The sequence below is a fragment of the Lissotriton vulgaris genome, chromosome 4_1 (genome assembly GCF_964263255.1).
Source record: "Lissotriton vulgaris chromosome 4_1, aLisVul1.2, whole genome shotgun sequence".
Lineage (NCBI taxonomy): Eukaryota > Metazoa > Chordata > Amphibia > Caudata > Salamandridae > Lissotriton > Lissotriton vulgaris.
The window spans coordinates 2,038,025,053-2,038,048,561 of NC_141691.1; the positions used below are offsets into that span (position 1 = coordinate 2,038,025,053).

General features: G+C 44.7%; 1 protein-coding gene across 1 annotated transcript in view; it reads right to left on the bottom strand.

Moving 5' to 3' along the window:
- The window catches only part of LOC147724919 (fucolectin-1-like), a 33,818-nt gene extending 24,979 nt beyond the window's left edge, over positions 1-8,839 (bottom strand). Inside the window, exon 1 of the mRNA XM_086918133.1 lies at positions 8,677-8,839. Coding sequence (XP_086774259.1) covers positions 8,677-8,839 — 163 coding nt within the window. The remainder of the gene's footprint in view (positions 1-8,676) is intronic.
- Positions 8,840-23,509: the final 14,670 nt, after the last annotated feature.

The following is a 23,509-nucleotide window of genomic DNA, read 5'->3' on the forward strand; positions in this document are numbered from 1 at the left end:
AAAATCATATTTAGAACCAGCAGCAAAGTTCTAACTTTGGCAACCCGTCATCTTGGAGTGGAGAAGTGTGGCTCAATGGTTAGAGCGGCAGACCTTGATGCAGAACACTGGCCAGGGACCAGGGTTCGATTCCCGCCTCGGCAGGATCGGGCTTAAATTCCTCTGACCGGATATTCTCACCTCAGTGCCGAATCTAAGCATGGGCCCCACGCTGCAACTCTGGGCAATAGCTTGCTTAGTCTCCACAACGGCCCCCGATGCACAAGAGATGCCTGGTTTCACCATGGGATGCCCAGGAGTGGACACCTCACAAGGAAAAGCCAGGAGGGGTTCCCTTGTGGTAGGAGTACAAGCGCCGGGATGCCTAAGGGTTACTGTTCGCGCTATACAAATACAATACATTTACATCTTCTTTTTGGAACCCAGCATGGAACAAATGCTACTCTAGAATGAAAGGAAGGGTTGTTTTTGCAGAAACTGAAACATGGAATTCCCTATACAGTATTGGAATTACTAGGGAAAGGACAAGTGAATAGGTATAATATGAATAAAATTAAAATTGGTAGAAAAGTGGACACTAAAGCACCCCCAAGTTCTGTATATGATTTATAATAATATTGATATTTTGCTGCATAGCTTTCTGCAGTCTCCACCAAGACATGCATCTGAACAGAATAAATATATTATTTGTTTTAGCTCCCAAATCATTTGATTGAAGGGTATACAAAGTACACTATATCCAGGCTGATAATATCATGACATACATTTGTTAAAAACAGGGATTAATTAGTGTCTACAATAATAAACTGTGACAGAGAGGCATGACTCAGTCCAAAAAGAATTAATGATGTCTTTACTATCCCACAAAATGGTGCATTATTAAAAAAAATGTGGAATTAGATCCACCTGAACATTTATTAGTGTCTCTGGTTAATCATTCTTACATACTATTGTTTCTCAGTTGAGATGGCTCCTTTCAAAGCAGCAGAATGACCTTTGTGTAAACTGAGCTGCTCTATGACACAACATCTACGTCTGTTCTACAATGCAGTGGAAGTAGTTTTCATCTAAAACACACTAACATTGGAAGAACAGCTATATTGATAGATATCCGGCACTTTTTAGGCGTCGATCCTGGTTAATAATTATGTTGATCTTTTTGAAAAACTGTGTGCACTGTGAAAACAATCCATGCATAGCAAATAGAGCTATATGGTGTCATTATAGAGATAGCATCCTATGTATTTGCCACGGTACATGCTCACATTTGACATACTAACATGGTTATATATATTACAGGAGCTTCTATATTTCACATGGTCAGTTATCTCTGAGAGTTTCTGTTTTACATCTCAATATAGAATAATTTTAAAAATGCCTTGTAACAAAACATCACATGCCCATTGATGATATCCTCCTACTACATTATCAACACTACCATCCTTGTACCCATCGCAACAGAGTGCTTGTGACTTTATTCAACAATCTAAAAGATCAGAAGTACAATTTGTGACTAGATGTTACCCCAAACAAGGAAACAAGGAGATCTGGGTTCAATGAGGACGGTTAAGGTCTGTTAGCCCGAAAGTGGTCCCAGGATGCTTGTTTCCGGTCTAGGGAAGACATGGCTTGACAGCTCGAGCTGGACTGTTCACTTGAGGCACAGGGTCAAGACTGATTTGCCTATAGCTGTGTCTGAAGTGGGGTGACAAAGTGAGCTAAAGAATGATGATGGATTCAAGCCAGATATGTGACTGGGGGTGAGTGTCTGAAAAGTTTCAGCGCTACGTTCATCATCTCTTTGTGGTTGCTTTGTTTTGTTTGACCTAAGTTGGCAGGGTATGCTCAGACATGGGTCCCTTGCTTACTTTGCCACTGGATTTAAGCTAGCCTGGCTGATGAAGCCTGTTAGCCCAAAACCGCTCCCAGGATGCTTGTTTCAGGTCCAGGAAAGAAATGGCTTGGCAGTTTGAGCTGCACTGTTCCCATGAGTTACAGGGTAGCAACTGATTTGCATATAACTGTGTCTGAACTGGGGTGGCAAAGTTAGCTGATGAGCAATGATGGATTCAGTTCTTTGTCCATCATCTCCTTGTGTTTGCTTTGTTTTCCATAAGTTGCCAGGGTAAACCCAGCCGTCAGTCCCTTGCTCACGTTATCACTGGAATCAAGCTAGCCTGGCTGATGAGGGCTGTTAGCGCAAAACCAGTCCCAGGATGCTTGTTTTCGGTCCAGGGAAGAAATGGCTTGGCAGTTCGAGCTGGACTGGTCCCATCAGGCACAGGGTCAAATCTGAATTTTCTCCTTGTGTTTGCTTTGTTTGCCCTAAGTTGCCAGGGTATGACCAGATGTGGGTCCGTTGCTCACTTTGCCAAAGGATTCAAGCTCACCTGGCTGATGAGGGCTGTTAGCCCAAAACCGGTCCCGAGACGCTTGTTTCAGGTCCAGGAAAGACATGGCTTGGCAGTTCGAGCTGCACTGTTACCAGGAGTTACAGGGACAAGACTGATTTGACTACAGCTGTGTCTGAACTGAGCTTTGCAAAGTGAGTTGGAAAACATTGATGGATTCAACCCAGATATGTTACTGGGGGTGAGTGTCTGAAAAGTTGCTTCATGAATCATCTCCTTGTGTTTGCATTGTTCGCCATAAGTTGCCAGGGTAAACCTAGACGTCAGTCACTTTGTCACTGGATTCAATCTAGCCTGGCTGATGAGGGTTGTTAGCCCAAAACCAGTCCCATGATGCTTGATTCCGGTATAGGGAATATATGGCTTGGCAGTTTCAGCTGGACTGGTCCCTGGAGGCACAGCGTCAAATCTGATTTGCATATAGCTGTGTTTGAACTAGGGTGGTGAAGTGAGCTAAAGAACGTTGATGGATTCAACCAAGATCTGTGACTGGGGTGAGTGTCTGAAATGTTTCAGCGCGCCGCCCATCATCTCCTTGTGTTTGCTTTGTTTCCCCTAAGTTGCCAGGGTATTATTTCAGGTCCAGTGAAGACATCGCTTAGCAGATCGGGCTGGACTGTTCCCATGAGGTTCAGGGTCAAGAATAATTAGCATATAGCTTATTCTGAATTGGGGTGGTGACGTGAGCTAAATACCGATGATGGATTCAACGCAGATCTGTGACTGGGGTGAGTGTCTAAAATGATTCAGCGATCCGTCCATCATCACCTTGTGTTTGCTTTGTTTGCCCTAGGTTTCCAGGGTATGCCCAGACATGAGCCCCTTGCTAACTTTGCCACAGGATTCATGCTAGCCTGGCTGATAAGGGCTGTTAGCCCAAAACCGGTCCCGAGATGCATGTTTCAGGTCCAGGAAAGACATGGCTTGGCAGTTCTAGCTGCACGGTTCCCATGAGTTACAGAGTCAAGACTGATTTGCATATAGCTAGGTCTAAACTGGGGTGACAAAGTGAGCTGAAGAACAATGATGGATTCAACCCAGATACAGGGCCGTTTCTGCCATTAGGCAAGACTAGGCAGCCGCCTAGGGCGGCAAACGGGGGAGGGCGGCAAAATAAAGCAGGCAAATAAGTGGGCAGCAGCACCTGTGAGTGCAGTTCAAGCACACCTGATTGTACATGCTGCGCACACCCTAACTAGTGGTGTGTGGGCCAGGCCGGCGGTGCACACTACCAGTGTATGTGAGGGTCCCCAGGGCCGTCAATCTTGTAGCACGGGATAGCGCTACCAATGACGGCCCTGCGCCTCATTTCTGGCCAATCCTGAGCAGTGCTTCAGCAGCCAGGGACGGTGAGGCGCATCACCCTCTCTCTCTCTAGGCGCGCAGGGGACGGACTAAGGCCAGTCAGCACGACTCTGCAAACAGCCCATCCATGATCCGGGGTCTGCTCCGCATCCCACATCGAGGAGCGCATGGACTCGTGGACGTGACTTTCACCCAAACACATGTGAGTCACCGCAGTCGGTGACAACAATGTGAGCTAAGTTATGTTATAAACGGGTGTAAAATATATTTCGGATGTAATGTGTGAGTCTCCCAGCTCGTCCTCACGGCCCCAGAGATGTGCGCACAACAGATTCGGCTCTGAAGGGTAAACTTGTTTGCCCTCACTTCCCAGTGAAATCGAAACTCTTGTTTGTTGCAGCAGGCCCTGATCAATGATTATACGATGGCAGCCGCGGCCCCATGTCCAGGCCTCCTGCTGGTGAGGTGATGGAATTCCAGTGTGCATGTGGGCGAGGCTGGAGGACACGGGAGAGGGGGTCAAGGAAGGCAGTGAAGAGTGTGTGCCTTACAGAAGAGCTGTGCGTAGTCCAGCAGTGCGTGGAACTGGGCCTGGTATCAAGACTAGAGCGCCACAGTATTTCACCACAGCCAGCCCTCGTACCTTGGTGAATAGGAGGCCCATGGCCTCTTCCCTTCCCTCAGGCAGGGAAAGTAGAAGTCTGCACTGCCCCAGGCATGATAAGGAGATATGTATAAAGGTGAGTGATTTGCAGTGGTGTAGCTAGAGGCGATGCTAGAGGGTGACCAAATGTGGCCTGTGCCCCAGCCGTATTTGTCCTGGCCACCCCAGATAATGTACCCCGTTGCTGTTGAATGTACTGTAAAGCAGCAGAGAAAAAAACAGGCACATTTTTTATCCATCGACCCTTCACTGCAAAGTAGTGTTTGAGGCAATGCACAAGCCTACCCATACAGCTAAAGATATATAAACATCCATACAAATTCGAAATAAAACAGTGTAAGAAAATATACATACAAACATACAGATATATTTGCAGGCACACCCCCCCATTACAATTGCGCTTTGCAGATAGCCCTACCAGATTTATCTGTGGTCCACTCTGGGTCCCGCTTGAAGTCCCTTCTAGAGACATCACCAGTGATTTGTTTCTCCTCAGAGCCATTGTTGTGCCTTTTAGCTGCGCTCCCAGTGCTGGGCACCTCTGGTGGCCCACAGGAATGCATCGGCTTCGTACAGATGTTTACGAGGTCGACTAAGGACTCGGGACTTTTGGGGTCCTTGCTGTGAGTAACAGCAGGCATTCCCTTGGCTCTGACAGCAGGCCACCTCACCTCTGCGCGCCATTATACGTCCATAGATACGGCACCTGCAATGCCTTTCTTTGCCTTTATGGTTCCAGTGAAAAGCTATTGAGGCCATATGATTTAGGTACTACTGCTCGGTGGCTGCTGCGCCCTGGCAATAGTGCATAACATTGGTATTAATAATGCCCTAATTTGAATTCCTAGGCTTCTGGAACAGGCTGCAATGTTTTTAGAGAGTCTTGGTCCCCTAGGTTTCTAATAATGCCCGATTCTCCCTGAAGCTTTTAATTCTGAAAACTAAATGTGTCACGTCAGCAGATCTTCAATCATTATCTACTGCAGGCCTGTAATGGACCTTACACTGCCAGCCCACTGGTATACAGCCTGTGATAAGATAGAAATAAAAATGTATAGGCATCTTAACTGCTCATTTATGTCGAACCCCAGAATGGTTAGTCGTGCTGCAGCACCCCTACTTCCAGCACCTATGGGCTGGCCCTATTGTTAGAGTGGACTAATAAAGGGGTCGTGGGCCTAGGAATGAAAGGGACGCCATAGTGAGCTGTGGTCTCAGGGTGCGTCACGTGACTGCCTTGCAGCCCCGCACCTAATTTATTTATACAAGTCCCTGCATCACAAGGGACCCATCCATAGCCGGCATGTACACGGGTGTCTTTGCATCAGCCACCCCACAAACTTGGTCAGGTGGTACTTTACAGGGCATACGGCAAAATAATGGGGCCCTCCAGCCGAATATGGTGGGGGCCACCACTGAAACTCCCATATGCCATAAATATCCATAAGACTTAGGCTGAATTGAGGATGGAGCCTGGCTTCACTTGAGCTGAGCACAGTCCAGCAGCGCTTCCAGACCTCTGGTGCGTAACTGGGCCTTGTGCAAAGAGCGCAGCAGCGACTCAGCATTTCATCACAGCCCTCGTGCCTTGGAGAAGAGCCCCCCTTCCCTTCCCTTCTCTTCACATGAGCTGCGCACAGTCCAGCAGTGCTTCCAGACAGATCTCTGGTGTATGTGACTCTGTGCCTGGTGGTCCCTATATATAATTAACCCAAATCATGGCGACTTGGAGACAAAAAATAGTAGAAGCATGACTTTGGAAAAACCAACTCAGTGGTACTTGAATATGCTTCCACCGCTATTTAGCATATGTATATGTGTTGTTGATATATATTTAAAAAAAAAATATATATATATATATATATATGTGTGTGTGTGATTCTAAATGATAATTTTTAATTAACAATATTAAAAATCATGTATTTTTCTACTTGTTGTGGTATTTAGCAGTGGTTGTTTTTGAATGGGTGTAAGTAGCCTGGATGACGGGGGGTGGGGAGTGAGGATAGTAAAAGTGAGTGAGAGGGCGGTATTTTTCAATTCTCGCCTAGGGCGGCAAAACACCTAGAAACGGCCCTGCCCAGATATGTGACTCGGGGTGAGTGTCTGAAAAGTTTCAGCGCTTCGTCCGTCATCCCCTTGTGTTTGCTTTCTTCACGATAAGTTGCCAGGTAAAACCCAGACGTCAGTCCCCTGTTCACTTTGTCACTGGAATCAAGCTAGCCTGGCTGATGAGGGCTGTTAGCCTAACACCAGTCCCAGGATGCTTGTTTCCGGTACAGAGGATATATGGATTGGCAGTTCTAGCTGGACTGGTCTCATGTGGCAGCGGATCAAACCTGATTTACATATAGCTGTATTTGAACGGGGTTGGTGTAGTGAGCTAAAACACGTTGATGGATTCAACCCAGATCTGTGACTGGGGTGAGAGTCTGAAATGTTTCAGCGCTCCGTCCATCATATCCTGGTGTTTGCTTTGTTTGCCCTAAGTTGTCAAGGTATGCCAAGACATGGGTACCTTACTCACTTTGCCACTGGATTCAAGCTAGCCTGGCTAATGAGGGCTGTTAGCCCAAAACCGGTCCCAGGATGCTTGTTTCTGTTCCAGGAAAGATATGGCTTAGCAGTTCAAGCTGGAATGTTCCCATTAGGCTCATGGTCAAGGTTGATTTGCCTATAGCTGTGTCCGAGCTGAGGTGGTGAAGTGAGCTAAAGTACTATGATAGAATCAACCCAGATCTGTGAATGGGGGTGAGCGTCTGAAAAGTTGCAGAACTCTGTGCATCATCTCCTTGTGTTTGCTCTTTGTTCGATGCATTTAGCGCACATCCACTTCCTTCAGTGGTGCCCCATAATAATTTTGATGAGGCTGTATAGTATGATCTTTTATGACTATTGACTTTGTATGGTTTTGACTAGTCGTAACTGATGCAGTCTTTTTCTTTGTGCAAAAAACACAGTTGATGGACAGAATACAGAACAATGTCTTACATTCACCCCAGTACAAAGATCTGGGCCTAAATCCATCGTTGTTTTGTTTTGTACCGTCTCCTCGGCGTGCTTCAACATCCTACGCATGCTACGGAAGATCTTCTGGTGGATCCCCACCGAGACCAGGAAGACCGTCACCCAGGCCCTCGTCACCAGTCGACTGGACTACGGCAACGCCCTCTACGCCGGTACCACCGCCAAGCTCCAGAAGAGACTCCAGCGGATCCAGAACGCCTCAGCCAGACTCATCCTCGACATCCCACGAACCAGCCACATCTCCGGACATATGAGAGACCTGCATTGGCTCCCCGTCAACAAAAGAATCACCTTCCGCCTCCTCACCCACGCACACAAAGCCCTACACGACCAAGGCCCGAGCTACCTCAACAACTGAATCAACTTCTACGCTCCCAAACGCCACCTCCGATCAGCCAACCACGCCCTCACCGCCGTCCCCCGCATCCGAAGAGTGACAACAGGAGGAAGGTCCTTCTCCTAACTGGCCGCCAAGACCTGGAACTCCCTCCCGACCGACCTGCGCCTGACCCAAGACCACCTCTCCTTCAGGAAGAAGTTGAAGACCTGGCTGTTCGAGCAGTAACGGCTCCCCCCTCCCCCCAGTGCCTTGAGACCCTACGGGTAAGTAGTGCGCTCTATAAATGTCTTTGATTGATTGATTGATTTGTTGTTTTGCACTCCACACCACCCTAAGTCAGACACTGGCTATATGCAAATGAGCCTTGACCCTGTGCCTCATGGGAACAGTCCAGCCCGAACTGCCAAGCCACGTCTTCCCTGGACCGGAATCAAGCAGTGTTTTTTTTTGTGGGCATGGAAAGAATGCTTCTGGAAATTTCTGGTGTGTACTTTTTTCCTCTCACTGTTGACATAGTTAGTTTCTATTTTTCTTCGCAAAGCGTTATGAAGTGCTTCTCTTTACTGCAGACTTTGCACATTTGTCCTATTGCTGGTCATTTGTCTTTGCATGGACATGAAAACACATGTAGGGAGCACAACTTTTTTCTTTCCAGCCTGTATCTTACATGCGTCTACTAGAGGTGTGTTTTTACGTGACCAGTACTGATTCACTTTTCGCTGTTGCAATTTCCATGTCAGTTGCCTGCGGATTCACTCTTACTTAGGTCCTATTGGCTATTAGCACTTCCTCTAAGCTAACCATCTCTCTCAACATGCATCTCCTGAATGAGTCTGAGAGATAGCTATTGATAATTCGGAGATGTATGGCTTCATCATCATTAAATTCACAAAATGTTCAGTGTTTAATATGCACATCAATCGTCTCACCAGCTTGCTTTTGTGCCTGATCGAATATGTACCGTTTGTTGTCGATGTTCGGCATATATTTGAACTTGGCTTCCAACGCTTCCTTAATTTGACGGTATGATGCTTCATCAGTGTATGACATTTTCTTTAGCACTCCTTTCACTCCATCACTGGCATTGTTCATTAAGTACTTAATGATTTTCTCACTGTTTTCTTTATCTAGGGCTTCTGTGAAATAGTCAAATGCCTATATCCATGATCCATATAGCAAAACGTATCCTGCATCTGGGTGGTGGTGGTGGTGTTAGAAACACAACAGCAAAATACTTCAAGCTCTTTCCTACTGCCATTGAGAGTATTTGCTAAGTAAGGCACTATATTCTATTTTGATGTTAAGTGATGGTTTCATCTCTCATAATTATTTGTCACTACTTTCAGCTTTCTTTATTGCACCTGGCTGTTGCTCTGTTTACTGTTTCGCTTTGTATCGATGATGGCTCTGTGTTGTACTGTGGTGCAGTATCTCTTTTTTTGGTCTTACCAGTGGGCTTCTGGCAGGCATTCACATGTGCTCCTCTACAGGGCCTTCAACTTCTTCATGGGACATATATGCCCTGGAGCAGGCCTTTTATTCTAAACACATCAACTTTGAACTGCTTCTCATCAAAATAGATGCACTTGGCACACACAAGCACTTTGCCTTAGCATTGTATACTTCCAGGGAGAGTAGTCTTGTTTTGGTTTTTGAGCACTTGTAACCAGTTGTATCATTCTCCTCAGCCCTTGAGAACCCGCATTTATACACCACCCACAAAACTCTAGATTGTACATCTTCATTCCACAGTATACAGTCATGTTCATATCTTTGAATATATCATAACCATTAATAACCACAACTAAACTCCTCCCAGCAGGTTACGTACTACTATTAAGTCAACCCAGAAATAAAAAGTCATAGCAAAAGTAGTGCCACAACACTGCAGATACAGCTGTCAAAAATCATCCCAGACACATTTGTTGAGGGAGACGTCAATGTACCACATAACTAGTCTGGAAAAACTGTGAGGATCAGTGTCTGTCACTGATTTCGAAACATGATGTGCAAGGAAGAGGCTGGCTTAGTGATGGCTATAGGGACCTGTAGGCTGGTGTAACCTCTCTTGAGGCTTTGAGACACAACAGAGCTCATTGCACCTGACCACTCTGGATGAGAATTAAACCAACAGACTTACCAGCTCAAAAAAAGGAGAACTCCAAATCCATTTCTTTCCTGTGCATATGGAGTGTGAGGGCCTTGTGGACTGCACAGAGGTAGCAGGCCCGACAGGCATGGACAGATATCCCAGACACTGATCCCACCGGGTAAGTACTACGAATGGACCAGGCAGCCTGCTAAAATTCCCTGGTATCTTTTTAGTGCTGTGGGGTGAGTGCCCTTGGTCTTTGATTGATAAGAGTAGAAAGAGAGGAGTGAAACATCTTGAAGGACTGTCAGGGAATCAATGGTCATAGTGAGAAGATCTGGGGAATACAACATACTCATGTTTCTTTTAATTAAGTAAAACAGTACCCCTACATTTTATGAAACAATAACCATTCCGGAACATATAATTCTGACAATTGCAATGCATCAGCTGCAGTGTAAAGCAGGTAGCCCCCTGTGCTGTAAAACCAGAGAGGGGCAGCCAGCTGAACAAACGTTCTTGCTTCCCTAAAAGAAACGCAAATGTGTGCAACTGTAAGAGAGCTACCAGCTAAGCTGTGATTTGTGTTCTTTTAAAACACATATATTAAAATAATGGTTCTACATACTGTCTGGATACTACTAAAATCCAGATATTTGAAGCACTTTTTATCCTAAACCTTTTTGGCATATTTTGCAGCAGCCTATTTTATGCTGTGTATAATGCAAGTTTAAAATAATGACTTACATGTTCACAGTGCTTTCTCTCACAACTTGTAATCTCATAGACATAAACATACAGCTGGTCCATTGCATTAACTAATACAGATCTCATAATGTATGATAATTATTTTCCAACTGGCTAATATAACTTGCATTTAATTTTCAATTAAGTTGTGTGTTATTTTATATGTGGTTACCTGAAGGTGAAAGATCAAAAAAAGTTACAGAATATTCTTGTTGATTAGTAGTGCCTTTGACCAGGGCCCATGCTCATTCGCACAGCCTCATTGCATGGAGCAACATAGTTCCCATATGTTATTTAATGCACTTCCATGACTGTGGGAAATACACTAAGAGGGCAGGGGTACATTCCAACAATTGAACACCTCTAACAAAATAGTGCGCCCTGGCGGCCCCCTTATAGCCTTCCCACTGCAATGTGCATTATGGACATTGTGACAAATACTTAATATACTTCCTTAGTTTGGTAGAGTTTGGATGAACTGCCTGCATATACGTTTTTATGTAAGACCGTGGGTGGTGACTTTTGGGTGAGGAGTAAGGGAAGGGGTAAATGCACTCACAGCACCTCGCTGCCTTCTCTTACAGTGCAGGATTTGTTTATTCTAATGTGAATTCTAGTGTATCCTGCTTACAGATACAATGTAAAACTATGCAGCAACAATGGACAAAAACAACCCAAAACAAAAAACAAAAATGTGTTTTAGTTCCACCACAGAAAAAGTAGACACCAAAGACATTTAGGCGAAAACCCTTCATTTGCATAAGCAACAGAGCCTCTGCTCAATATGAAAATGGACTCTCTCACTGCCAGAGTAGATGAGATGACTACTTGTTTGAATCTGGAAAAATAGAAGATTAACACAGCAGAATTGTACTTATCCACCTTGGAGAATACCTCTGCTGCCACCAGTGCGAACCTCCTCGATGCGGCTATGATACTCAATGTTAAAAAAGGAAAATATTCAGAATAACCTGCAAGTGATAGGTGTTTTAGAACCTCAAAACACTGGCAACATGCAAAATATGAAGAATCACGTTTTATGACCTTACTTGGAACTGAACATTTTTCCTCCCTATTTATTCAGCTATATATGTGTATGCTGCGTAAGGCTGGCTCTTGCCGATCTATCTTTCCTGACTTCACCATGATGGTGTAGAATGCACATCCAGACTACTCCTACTTCAATCTCTCAAAGTGAAAATATTGAACAATATAGCCTTATAGCCTGACATAGCTGGCTATACTAGCCGTTAAAGGCCCACTCCAGCATTAAAGACCCAAGGTGAGGGCCTTTAACAATGGGGCGGACTTTAATGCCAGTATAGCCCACATATGGAGGGCTACAATGCTAATATAACAATTCACCACTAGAAGGCATTGCTATCTGTAGTGCAGTTTTAAACTTCCAATTCCACCTGGCAAAATAAACCTTTTGCCTTTCCTAAACCTTGCTTTTTAATACCTTGGTCATCTCTAAGGTAGGCCCTAAACAGTGCATGGGACAGGGTACCTTATTTGAAAAGCATGACATGTTTCAATTGTTCCATGTCCTAGTAAAGAAAAACTGTTACATTTTATTTTCTAACTGTAACTCCAACCTTTCCCAGAGGATAACATTGGATTATCTCATTACATTTAATATGAGCAAACTTTAAACTGGAAACAGGCAGGACTATCAAATTTAGATCAATTGCAATTTAAAATCCCCTTAATGGTAAAGTGCAATCCTAAATCACGATTCAGACAATTACACTTTTAGAAAGTTTGCCGTTTCTTGACCTGACTATTTAGTGTCCTGGGACAGGTTACCCTGGTGTTAGGCTTTGTGTATTCCTCCCATGCAGTGAGACAAAAGGGAATAGGAATAGGCAAGATTGGGCATCCTGTCAAGATAGGTGGGGACAGAGTTGGTCCCGCCTGACTTGTACTTTCACATCAAAGGGGCTTAACTACATCAAACACAATGAAACCTAACACAAGTCTTTTGTCACCCCAAATTATTGGCAGAGTGGTGCCACTCCAGTTAGGGAGCACTGGCTGTGGTGTTAAAGGTGCTGCCCCTGCATAAATATAAACAAAAAAGTGGGCTGAGAACCAGGAGATGTCCAGGACCTACCAGCTCATTTAACCACATAAGGTGCTTTGCCAGTCAGGCTTACTCCGCTGAAGATTATGAAATATTTTTCTCTGCAGCATCAGCTAATCCTTTTCAGCTGTATCACTTCACAAAGGTATTCATCCTTGTGGCAACCTCATCAGTTACAGCCTGCAGGTTTGTCCCTCTGGAAATTTTTAACTTCCCAAAAAATTCCAAATTTCTTAGGTAGAAATCTTCACTGCAACTCTGTCCAACACCAGCACGACTATGACGGCTTCCGCTTGGACACTGCAGGCATCTTTGCCACACTGAATTTACCTCATCATAAACTTTTCTTCAAAATATCTCAAAGTTGAAATGTAATGGAGACTGGACCCAACCTATCTTGTGTAGCTAAACGGCGCTCCATCATGATTGACCTTATCTTTTGACTTAGCCTTGGTTTTGCTCAACCAGATACCTTCAGTTGGCAAATTTTCACTTAAAAGTTTAAACATTTATAACCTCTGTTCTATTGATTGAATTTGATTAATTGTTATGGTATTTCATTTATTACAATGTATAACAATTGTCTACATTGGTTTGGGGATTTTTCTTGTGATGTTTTTCACTTCATTACTGTTTGTGTGTTGAATAAATACTTAATATAGCACCTCTAAGTTAAGTCGCATTGCTTTTGAGCCAATCTAGCCAAGGGTTAAGCATATGTTAATTTAGCAGCCTTTGTGGTTCACCCTGACAAGGGCAATGCTGTTGCTTCATTAGGGTTTACACCTTCTGAACCAATAACCCAGTTTCATACAGTGAGCAAAGATAAATGCCAGCTGTATTTCTTTTTATGGAGAGAGAGAGGATCCCAAAGCACTTAGGAGGTATTATTGAACCTAGAATTCCTCGCTTCCTCGCTCAACCCACATTATGTATTTCTAATGATTCCCTCCATTCAGGCAGTTAGTCAGAAGATAAGACAGCAAAGGTGAACACCAGTCTGATTGTCCCAGGTGGATGAAAAAACCCATGGTATCCAGACCTCTGAGCTGCATGTCCATGTGTACTGTTGTAGTGCAAATGCCAGGGCTACATGAAAGTTTGCAGCTTCTTCAATGGTCATAGAAAGGATCATTTATTCCTAAAATGACTTGTCAGTCTATGTGTTAGATGTGCTTTTGTATGTAGCATGCGAATACTATGATGGATTACCTGCCAGTATATAATTTTCTTTAAATATTTAATTTTCAAGATTGCATAAGGAGTTTTAAAGAAAGTGTGTATTGGTCACTATCAAGATGCCCGAATATCTGAATCCAGTTCTTAATATTTCTTTGAATGTATTCTTGTTTGCATCTTAATTTTCAGTTAACAGTCTTTTTTGGTAATAGTTACTCCATGCAAGCAGGTGAAGGAAATGTATGTTATTTAATCTTCACCTCCCTTCACTGTTTTATCAAAGAAAACATTTTCTGGGAATAAAGTCCTTCTTCTTAACAAAATGTTCTCTGACTTCCACCTTTTGCAGCCAATGCTTTGGCTGCTTTATTCCCAAACCCTTTAAGGAAAGGTACACAGACCTCATCCAAATTCACATTACCTACATAAAACTGGGGAACCTCACGTAGAGAAATTCCTTTTTGTAGATTTGGTGGGTAAATCTATGCGCAAAACTGTAAAGAACTGAACATTTTCTGGATACATATTTATGTATATAAAACATTGCTGTGAACTAGCTAGGAAAACTCATGTTGAGGGTGTTCGAGCTCATTTGGTGAGAACAAAAAACACCATTTCCTTTCTCTTTTGGGCTTGCTAGTTCAATCTCTTTTGCACCCACATTATTTAGATTTTTTTTATTATTTTCTATATATATATATATATATATGTATATATATGCATATATTTTTTTTCACTGAAAAAATCATAGGTTTCACCCACGTTATAGTTAAAAATTAGCATTTAAAAAACCTTAGAAATTCACTGAAAAAAACATAGGTTTCACACATGTTATAGTTAGCTGGACATTTCACTCATACAAAACCATTGAAATTCCCTTGTTATAGTTAACTATAACTCGCGCGCCCGCAATGCACTGCTGATGACATCACATATTACATCACTCATGACATGGTCAGTGACATCACTCATGCCATCACTGATGACATCTCAAATGACATTACTGATGACATCACTGATGACATCATCCTTGTGACAGAGTGGTAGTCCTCCTCTTACTCTAATATAACCTTTGACACACAAAGTGTTATCAATTTGTTATCAATTTCCTGCATAGGGACGGTTGTGAGGCTCCAAAAATAGGCACTAAAGGATTTTGCGCTTTGTTATTTGCGGATGATACCCTTTTAATTTCAAAGTCACCTCAGGGTCTCCAGCAACTTTTAAATGATTTTATACATTTTTGTAATGAAAGGGGCTTGTTCTTGAATAAAGGGAAAACAAAGTATATGATTTGTAAGAGGGAAAGGAAAGTATCTAGTAAACCGACATGTGCTGGTAATATTTGACTAGAACAAGTAGATGTTTTTGACTACTTGGGTATTCGAGTGTCCCCATCAGTTCATTGGGATACTCATATGGAAAAGTCAAAACTAAACCTAATTGTCCAGTGTAACCACAATAGAAAGATTCATAGAAAAACAGTCTCACACCAGATTGCTCCAGCACTCAACATTTACAACACTAAGGTACTGGGGAGCATAATGTATGGTGTAGAGTTGTGGGGGACTGGAAATATAGCACTGCTAATTGTAGCTCATTAGTAGATTCACCCCAAAGCTCCCCTATGGCACATTGTAAATGGATCTGGCACGTAGAGAACTGATATACAAGGAGAATTATAGACTGCTAATGTTCTGGTTAAGACTATGGAGTGTGGAGGAGCTTGAACCATACCATACCTTTGCTGGACCTCCTGAGATTACCCAAAGGGTCGAAAATCAACTGGTTTAATGCAATACAGAAAATCTTGGGGAAACTGGGCATTGATGGAAGGGGTAAGGTGACATACATTCTATACATTTCTCTACTGCACTATAGTGTGAATGCCTAACTCATTCTGCAAATGCATAACAATGACTGGTTGTAATACTACTGAAACTTGACAACAGGATAGGGTTTTATGCAGTTATCTGTCAGCAAATACATGAAGTAACCACCTGCTTTTGCCACAACGGTTGCACAAGTACACACAGACTCACAGTGGGATTCTAGTCAAGCAAGACTATTCCCTGTATTTTTTCTGGAGAAACTCACTAGTCTGAAAGGGGTAAAGTGACTGCTAACATTCTTCACATTTCACTACTGCACTCTAGTGTGAATGCAGGTGACCCAGAATGCTGCAGCTCGAGCGATTTTTGGCCTGCATTGCCGCACTAGTGCCTCAAACCTTCTTCTATCACTCCATTGGCTTCCTATACGGAAGAGGATAATGTTTAAGGCCATGACCTTAGCCCGTAAAGCCCTGCATGCCAATGGTGCAAAATATCTCCAGAAGAGACTGGATTTTTACCGTCCGACACGATCCCTAAGATCGGAATCATTGTCTCTGGCAGTGGTGCCACGGATAAAAAGGGCCCAACTGGGCGGCCGGTCCTTCAGACTCCTTGCCCCCCAGTTATAGAACTCTTTACCGCTGTCCTTGCGGACCACATCGAATTTGCTTGCCTTTAGGAAAGGTTTAAAAACTTGGCTGTTCTCTGGTTAGTGTGCTTCTTCTTTTCTAGGTTTCTGTCTTTTTTTTAATGTTATGTTTTCCAGTTCTTCTCAAGGTCTGGAGCACAAAGCGCCGGTACACTCCTTTGGAGTAGCCGTTGCGCTATAAAAGTCCCTTTTAACATAACATAACATAACATGCCTGACTCATTCTGCGAATGCATAAGCAATGACTGGGTTTTTAATACTTCTGAAACTTGACAACAGGATAGCTTTTTAAGCAGTCATGTGTCAGCAAAGATATGAAGTAACCACATACTTCTGCCACAATGGTTGCACAAGTGCACACAGACTCACAGTGTGATTCTAGACAAGCAAGACTATTCCCTGGACTTTTGCAGGAGAAACTCACTAGTGTGGAAGGGGTAAGGTGACTGCATACATTCTACACATTTCATTACTGCACTCTAGTGTGAATGCCAGACGCATTCTTATTTATTTATTGGACATTTGTAGAGCGCCTGGTTACGCCACCGGCGTGTCCCCGCGCTATGATAAGTGGAGTGGCTGCCCCCCCCCCCTCCCACAGAAAGCTACCTGCTAAACAAGTGGGATTTAAGTTTCTTCCTGAACAGGATCTCAGATGGTTCCAAGCGCAGTTCTAAAGGCAGGGCATTCCAGCATCTGGGAGCGAGGTATCTAAAAGATCTTCCTCCCATGCGTGCCTTCCTTACTCTGGGAACCTTTAGCAGTCCAGTCCGCGAGGACCGTAGATTGCGTTTGGGCTCATAACAGGTCACCAGACTCTAGAGCGGAGCAGGAGCTTTGCCGCTCAGAATGCGGTGGCATGTGGAAAGGGCTTTGAACTCCACCCTCTTCCCCACATGGAGCCAGTGGAGGGCCTGGAGCGCTGGTTTAGAGGGTGACCTCCTGGGGAGCCTGAGTACAAGTCGCGCCGCGGCATTTTGGAGCACTTGAAGGTGGCCCAAGACCTTGCCCGTGGCCCCCAGATATAACAAGTTCCCATAATCAAGTCGCGAGGTGACCAGGGCGTGCACCATTGTCCTTCGAGCAGCAATAGGGAGGAGGTCTAAAACTTTCCTTAAGGCTCTCAGAACACCAAAACACACCCCCGTCACCCGGCTGACCTGGGGACCAAAGGCAAAATCCGCATCCAGCCACACACCGAGGTCCCTGGCTTCCCGGCAGGGGACGGGGACTTCACCCAGGCAGGGCGGCCACCATGCCGACGACCAAGCAGACGGCCCTCCCTCCACCACGAGCACCTCGGTCTTGCTACCATTCAACTTTAAACAGTTTGCGGACATCCAGGTTGCCAGGTCTTGCATGTAATCCTTGAAGATGTCCGCTGCAAGCCCGGGTGCACGCGAGAGGGAGATGACCAGCTGCGTGTCATCGGCATTGGACACCAGGCGTAGACCGTATCCTTCCACAATGGCTGCTAGGGGGGAGACATAGATATTAAATAGGGTTGGGCTCAGGGACGAGCCCTGAGGCACGCCCTGGCCCAGCCCAATCTCCTTCGAGTAACAGTCACCCAAGCGGACCTGAAAGCACCTGTCTGACAGGAAAGATTTGATCCAGCCAAGCACTTCTCCTGATACCCCTCCTTCATTCAGACACTGTAGCAAGGTGGAATGTGCTACAGTGTCGAATGCCGTGCTTAGATCTAGTAGGATCAAAGCCATGGTTTGGCCCTCATCCACACCCTGTCGTAATGCTTCGACCGCCATGAGTAGCGCAGATTCCGTCGAATGACGGGGGCGGAAGCCAAACTGCGAGTCATGGAGTAGAGATGCCTCCTCCACAAAATGCATAAGTTGTAGGTTGGCCATTTTTTCCGCCACTTTAGCCATATAGGGCAGGAGGGAGATTGGGCGAAGATTGTCAAGTTTTTCGAAGCTGACGTTAGCTTTTTTCTACAGAGGAAGTACAACTGCTTGCTTCCAAGCATTAGGAACAGTCTGGGACTTGAAGGAGGCATCTAGTAGATGACGAACATAGGGTTCAAGTACTTGCAGACTGCCCTTCAACCGACTTGGAGTAGTTGGGTCTCTTGGAGAGCCAGATTTTATCGACCCGCAAATGCGAAGAAGTTCCTCAGTCGGAGGGGTGACAAAGGTGGTTAGTCGCAGTTCCCCTTTGATTTTAGTGGTTTCCAAGTGCTTAGGGCTGTTGTCAGCCTGCTGAGGGAAGGAGCTGTAGATGTTTGCTACCTTATTTGCAAAAAATTCTGCGATACGATCACAGCCCTCCGTTGTGCAGAGTTTCTTGGGCACCACAGCAGGCTTCCCTACCGCGATTGATTTATAGATTGAGAAGAGTTTCTTAGTGGACTGTTCTGCTTCTTCAATCTTATTGCAGAAATACAATGTCTTAGCCTTCCTTATCAGTTTATGGTAGCTGCTCCTACAGTCTATGTACTCTGCTTTAGCGTGGGCCGTGTAGGCAATCCCCCATTGCCTTTCAGCGTGTTTACACTCTGCTTTGGCTACCCGCATATCCTCATTATACCATGGAGCCGATCTCTGAGCGCGGCCCCCCACTTTTGCCACACCGAGTGGGGCCACCAAGTCCAGTGCTTCCGTGATACGCTGGGCTAGGTTGGAGTTGATTTCTTCCACTCCCTCACCCCCAGGGTTGCCCTTCGCAGTGAGCGCCTGATTGAATTTGGCTTGAGAGAACACCGCCCATCTCCGCCTAGGGTGTTTATCAGCAGGAGGTTCAGTCGGTCGTGCTCCCAGCAACTCAATAGTGAACGGGATGAGATGGTGGTCCGACCATGGGATGGGGACCGGGTTCTGAGCTTCCACTTGATCCCAATTTGCAAAAATCGGGTCAAGAAGGTGGCCCAGTTGGTGGGTGGGGTGCTTTACTTTCTGCTCAAACTGCAGTGCTGCCATTACTTGACAGAAATCCCTCGCCACCTTGTACGTATGGGTATCTAGGTGTAAGTTCAGGTCACCCAGAACTAAATATTTGTCAGCTCTTAATGCTGCCTCTGTGACGCCTTCTACTAACTTCTCGATAAATGTTGCTGTCGAGCCAGGCGGGCGATAGATCAGAAGGCCCTTCAAGGTGAAATTGCCACTTATCGAGATAGAGAAGGCTCCGGCTTCACCATCCTCAATTGTGATTCGTTCTAGATGGCATTGGTAGTCCTGTTTAGCTACTATGGCTATGCCACCCCCTCTGCCTAGTGCTCTGTCTAGCCTCTGCAGGGAGTAGCCCTCTGGGATAGCTTCAATGATCTCCGGCATGGAGTCCTGATCTAACCATGTTTCCGTGAGAAAGAGCAGATCCCATTGCTTCCCACTAAGGAGGTCATGCATATCAAGGCAGTGCTTGCGTAAGGAACGTACATTCAGCAGACCACATACCAAGTTATGTTGCTCTCTGATTTTAGCATCCCCACCTTTACGGAAGGTGAAGCTGCAGTGGCTGCAGCCCACGTTGTTTTCCACCTCCATACTGTGTGAGCAAGGTCCTAAATGCTCACTGCGGAGGAGAAGTAGATCCTCTCGACTCCAGCTGACATGCTCTAATGGAGGGGCAGGGGGACTGGCCCTGGGCCGCAGTCGGCCGCGGACGGGTGCAGACGGGATTAACTTAGGCGCAACTTCGGCGCACCTTCGTCGCGCCTGCTGCGCTCGTCCGCTGCGCTGCCTACAACACATCCGCCTTATATCCCCCCCAGCGTCCCAACAACTAGAGCGCTGCAGGTATCTGCCGGAAGTGTCTGGCTCGGACCCTCTATGCCCTCTGCTCGAACGGTGCTAGTCACCGGCGTCAGAATGAGGCGGGAGGGAGGGGTGAGTCCAGCACTCCGTTGCTAGGTAGCGGCAACTGCTTGTCTGCTTCGAAGAGGTCAGCCGAGCAAAATGCAGGTTGGTACGGTTAAAATTGTCCGCAGTTGTGCCAAAACAAACAGTGCATAAGTGGCTTGCACGCGCTGGTGAGTTAAAAGAATTTTTAAGATTTTAAAAAGAGCTCACGCGCTATAGCAGCATACAAGTATTATTCACCAATACGCCGGTAGCTCTTCAGTAAAAGCGGTAGGGACACTGCCTCTGCCCACTTACCACGAGGGGATCCCGGATCCAGTGCCTTATATCCCCCCCAGCGTCCCAACAACTAGAGCGCTGCAGGTATCTGCCGGAAGTGTCTGGCTCGGACCCTCCACGCCCTCTGCTCGAACGGTGCTTGTCACCGGTGTCGGAACGAGGCGGGAGGGAGGGGCGAGTCCAGCACTCCGTTGCTAGGTAGCGGCAACTGCTTGTCTGCTTCGAAGAGCTCAGCCGAGCAAAATGCAGGTTGGTACGGTTGAAATTGTCCGCAGTTGTGCCAAAACAAACAGTGCATAAGTGGCTTGCACGCGCTGGCTCACCACAGTGCCAAGTGAGTTAAAAGAATTTTTAAGATTTTAAAAAGAGCTCACGCGCTATAGCAGCATACAAGTATTATTCACCAATACGCCGGTAGCGCTTCAGTAAAAGCGGTAGGGACACTGCCACTGCCCACTTAATTACTTACATTCTGCAAATGCATAAGCAATGCCTAGTTCTAATACTACTGAAATTTGACAACAGGATAGGTGTTTAAGCAGTTATCTCTCAGCAAAGACATCAAGTAACCATATGCGTCTGCCACAACGGTTGCACAAGTACACACAGACTCACAGTGTGATTCTAGACAAGCAAGACCATTCCCTGGACTTTAGAAGGAGAAACACAGTAGTCTAATTAAAAACAAAGGCACCACATACAACACCTTACAAATTAATAATTCACCTTTCAAATTGTTTTGTACATTAACAAGTATCTGAATCATACACCAGATTTTCTTAGCAAAACTTAAAAATGGCAAACTTTCCCTCTCATTCTGCACACATATACATGTAAATATCAAATCACATTGCTTCCCACATTAATTCAAAAGCTAACACACATTTCTAATGGTTACACATTTCAACCCTTTTCATTTCACATAACTTTGAACTCTACCCCCATTCTGCTTAATGTCTTTTACCATAGTAACAGTTCATGGAACACTCAACTGAACACACAGGTCACAAGTTCAGCACACAATGTTGCAAATTTAAACAGCAAGTATGCTTGACTTTCTAAAATATTAGCTTATCCTATGTAATGTTTCTTTCAAACAGTTTTTTATTAACCTATTTTTCAATCTATAATGTTCTCAAACAGCCAATCATTATTCCTATTTTTTTTAAACTGCATCTTATCCACCATTTTAGAAAAATCTTAGTTTTCAAACTGCCTATTTCACATACAGGCACGTTCTGAGTGCACCCAGACCTCTCTTCAAGATACTTAGATTGTGGATTGTGGGACACAGCTATATTTTCTGGAGCAAAAGGTATGCTGAAAACATAGATATTGACAAAGATTTAGCTTTGCCAAACGGAGCCATTAAATGGATTGGACAGAGAGGATTAAAGTGGCAACAATTGATGCCATTGGTTAAATCATTTTGCATCTCCAACATCCTGACCTCATAATTGTCCACTTTGGTGGCAATGACCTAATCACTTTGACTGGGGTAGGTCTGGGAATGCTTATGAAGGACACCTTTGGAGATTTGATGTCACTTTGCCCCAATGTGCCTTTGTCTATTCTAACATATGCCAAAGACAGACATGGACCACTGGTCCAATCAATGTTGTCCACGGAATGAGCAAGCTAGTAAACATGTCAATAAAGCTGTTTCTGCTTATCTCAGAGATTATAGGATTGGGTCGATTTACAACAACAATCTGTGTTTTAATATGGATGGCATCTATCGGAGAGATGGTGTTCATTTTACAGATGAGGGTAACAGAGTCTTCTTCAACAACTTTAGACTCTGCATAGGTACTTACTTATAAGTACCAAAATCTCCCAATAAACACAAGGGATCTGTTTAGGCCCAGCCAAGATCTAAACACATAAGCTTGATGTATATTTAAAAAAAATTGAAGTCCGGCACCCAGCTTGTTTTGGAGTCTCGAACCCAGCAAGTTCACACCAGGGGGGCCTCGCTAGGAGTCACGTACCCAACGCGTTCATACCAACAGACTCCATACTGTGACTCCAAATTTTTCTGTACATTTCTTTTTAGCTCCTACCACTAATGTATATTCTCCCTGGAGATCCATTCCCCCAGGGCCTGTATACAATGGTGGTGTCCATGGGGGGAGCCCCAATGCCCCCATCTTGAACCGAGGCACACTTCCTTGTTTGGAGTGTTGACAGCCAATTAAAATGAAGTTCGTGATCGGGAGGGTGCACGCAAGGTGCGCACAGCGTGCCCGGATCCACCGCAGCCATAGATATCACTATCTTTATTCCTTAATTTCTCAAAAACTACTGAACGGATTTACACCCTTTTTAAAATAGTTGCTTTCTGAGCCAAATTTGGTATAATTCCATTCAGCAGTTTTTGCTATAACAATGTTTTTTCACCACAGTTTTTTGAATTTCTCAGGAACTACTGAACGGATTGCCATCATTTTTTTTTAAAAAAAAGGGTGCTATCTGAACCAAGGGCTACCTTTTTTGTGAAACTTTGTGTAATTCTGTTCAGCAGTTTGGGCTGTAGCCGTTTCTCAAATTTCCTATGAGAAATAACATGGGGAAAACATGTTTTGGGACCCCCTTTATTCTCAGCCCCCGCTTCACGAGTCACCCCCACAACCTTCAGAATAGGAGGGGACTAGAGCTGGCCAAAAGTTATTGCAAATAGAATGTTGCGGATTTCCTATGGAAAATATGTCCTAACTATAACTACCTACTGGCGACCGCCAGTAGGTAATATAGATACACATATATATTCACTGGAAAAAAGCCATAGGTTTCAAGGACGTTATAGTTAGTTGGACATTTCATTCCTACAAAACCATAGAAATTTCACCGTTATAGTTACGGTACCTAACTATAACACGTGCCGCTGCAATGCACTGCTGATGATGTCACATATTGCGTCACTTATGACATGGTCAGCGACATCACTGATGACATCTAAAATGAAATCATTGATGACATCAATCAGTGAATGTGTGTTTCTATAAAGTTTATATCAGTATTATATATGTGTTAAGGTGTATTGAAGAATGAGTGGGTATATACGTGTGTGTATGGAG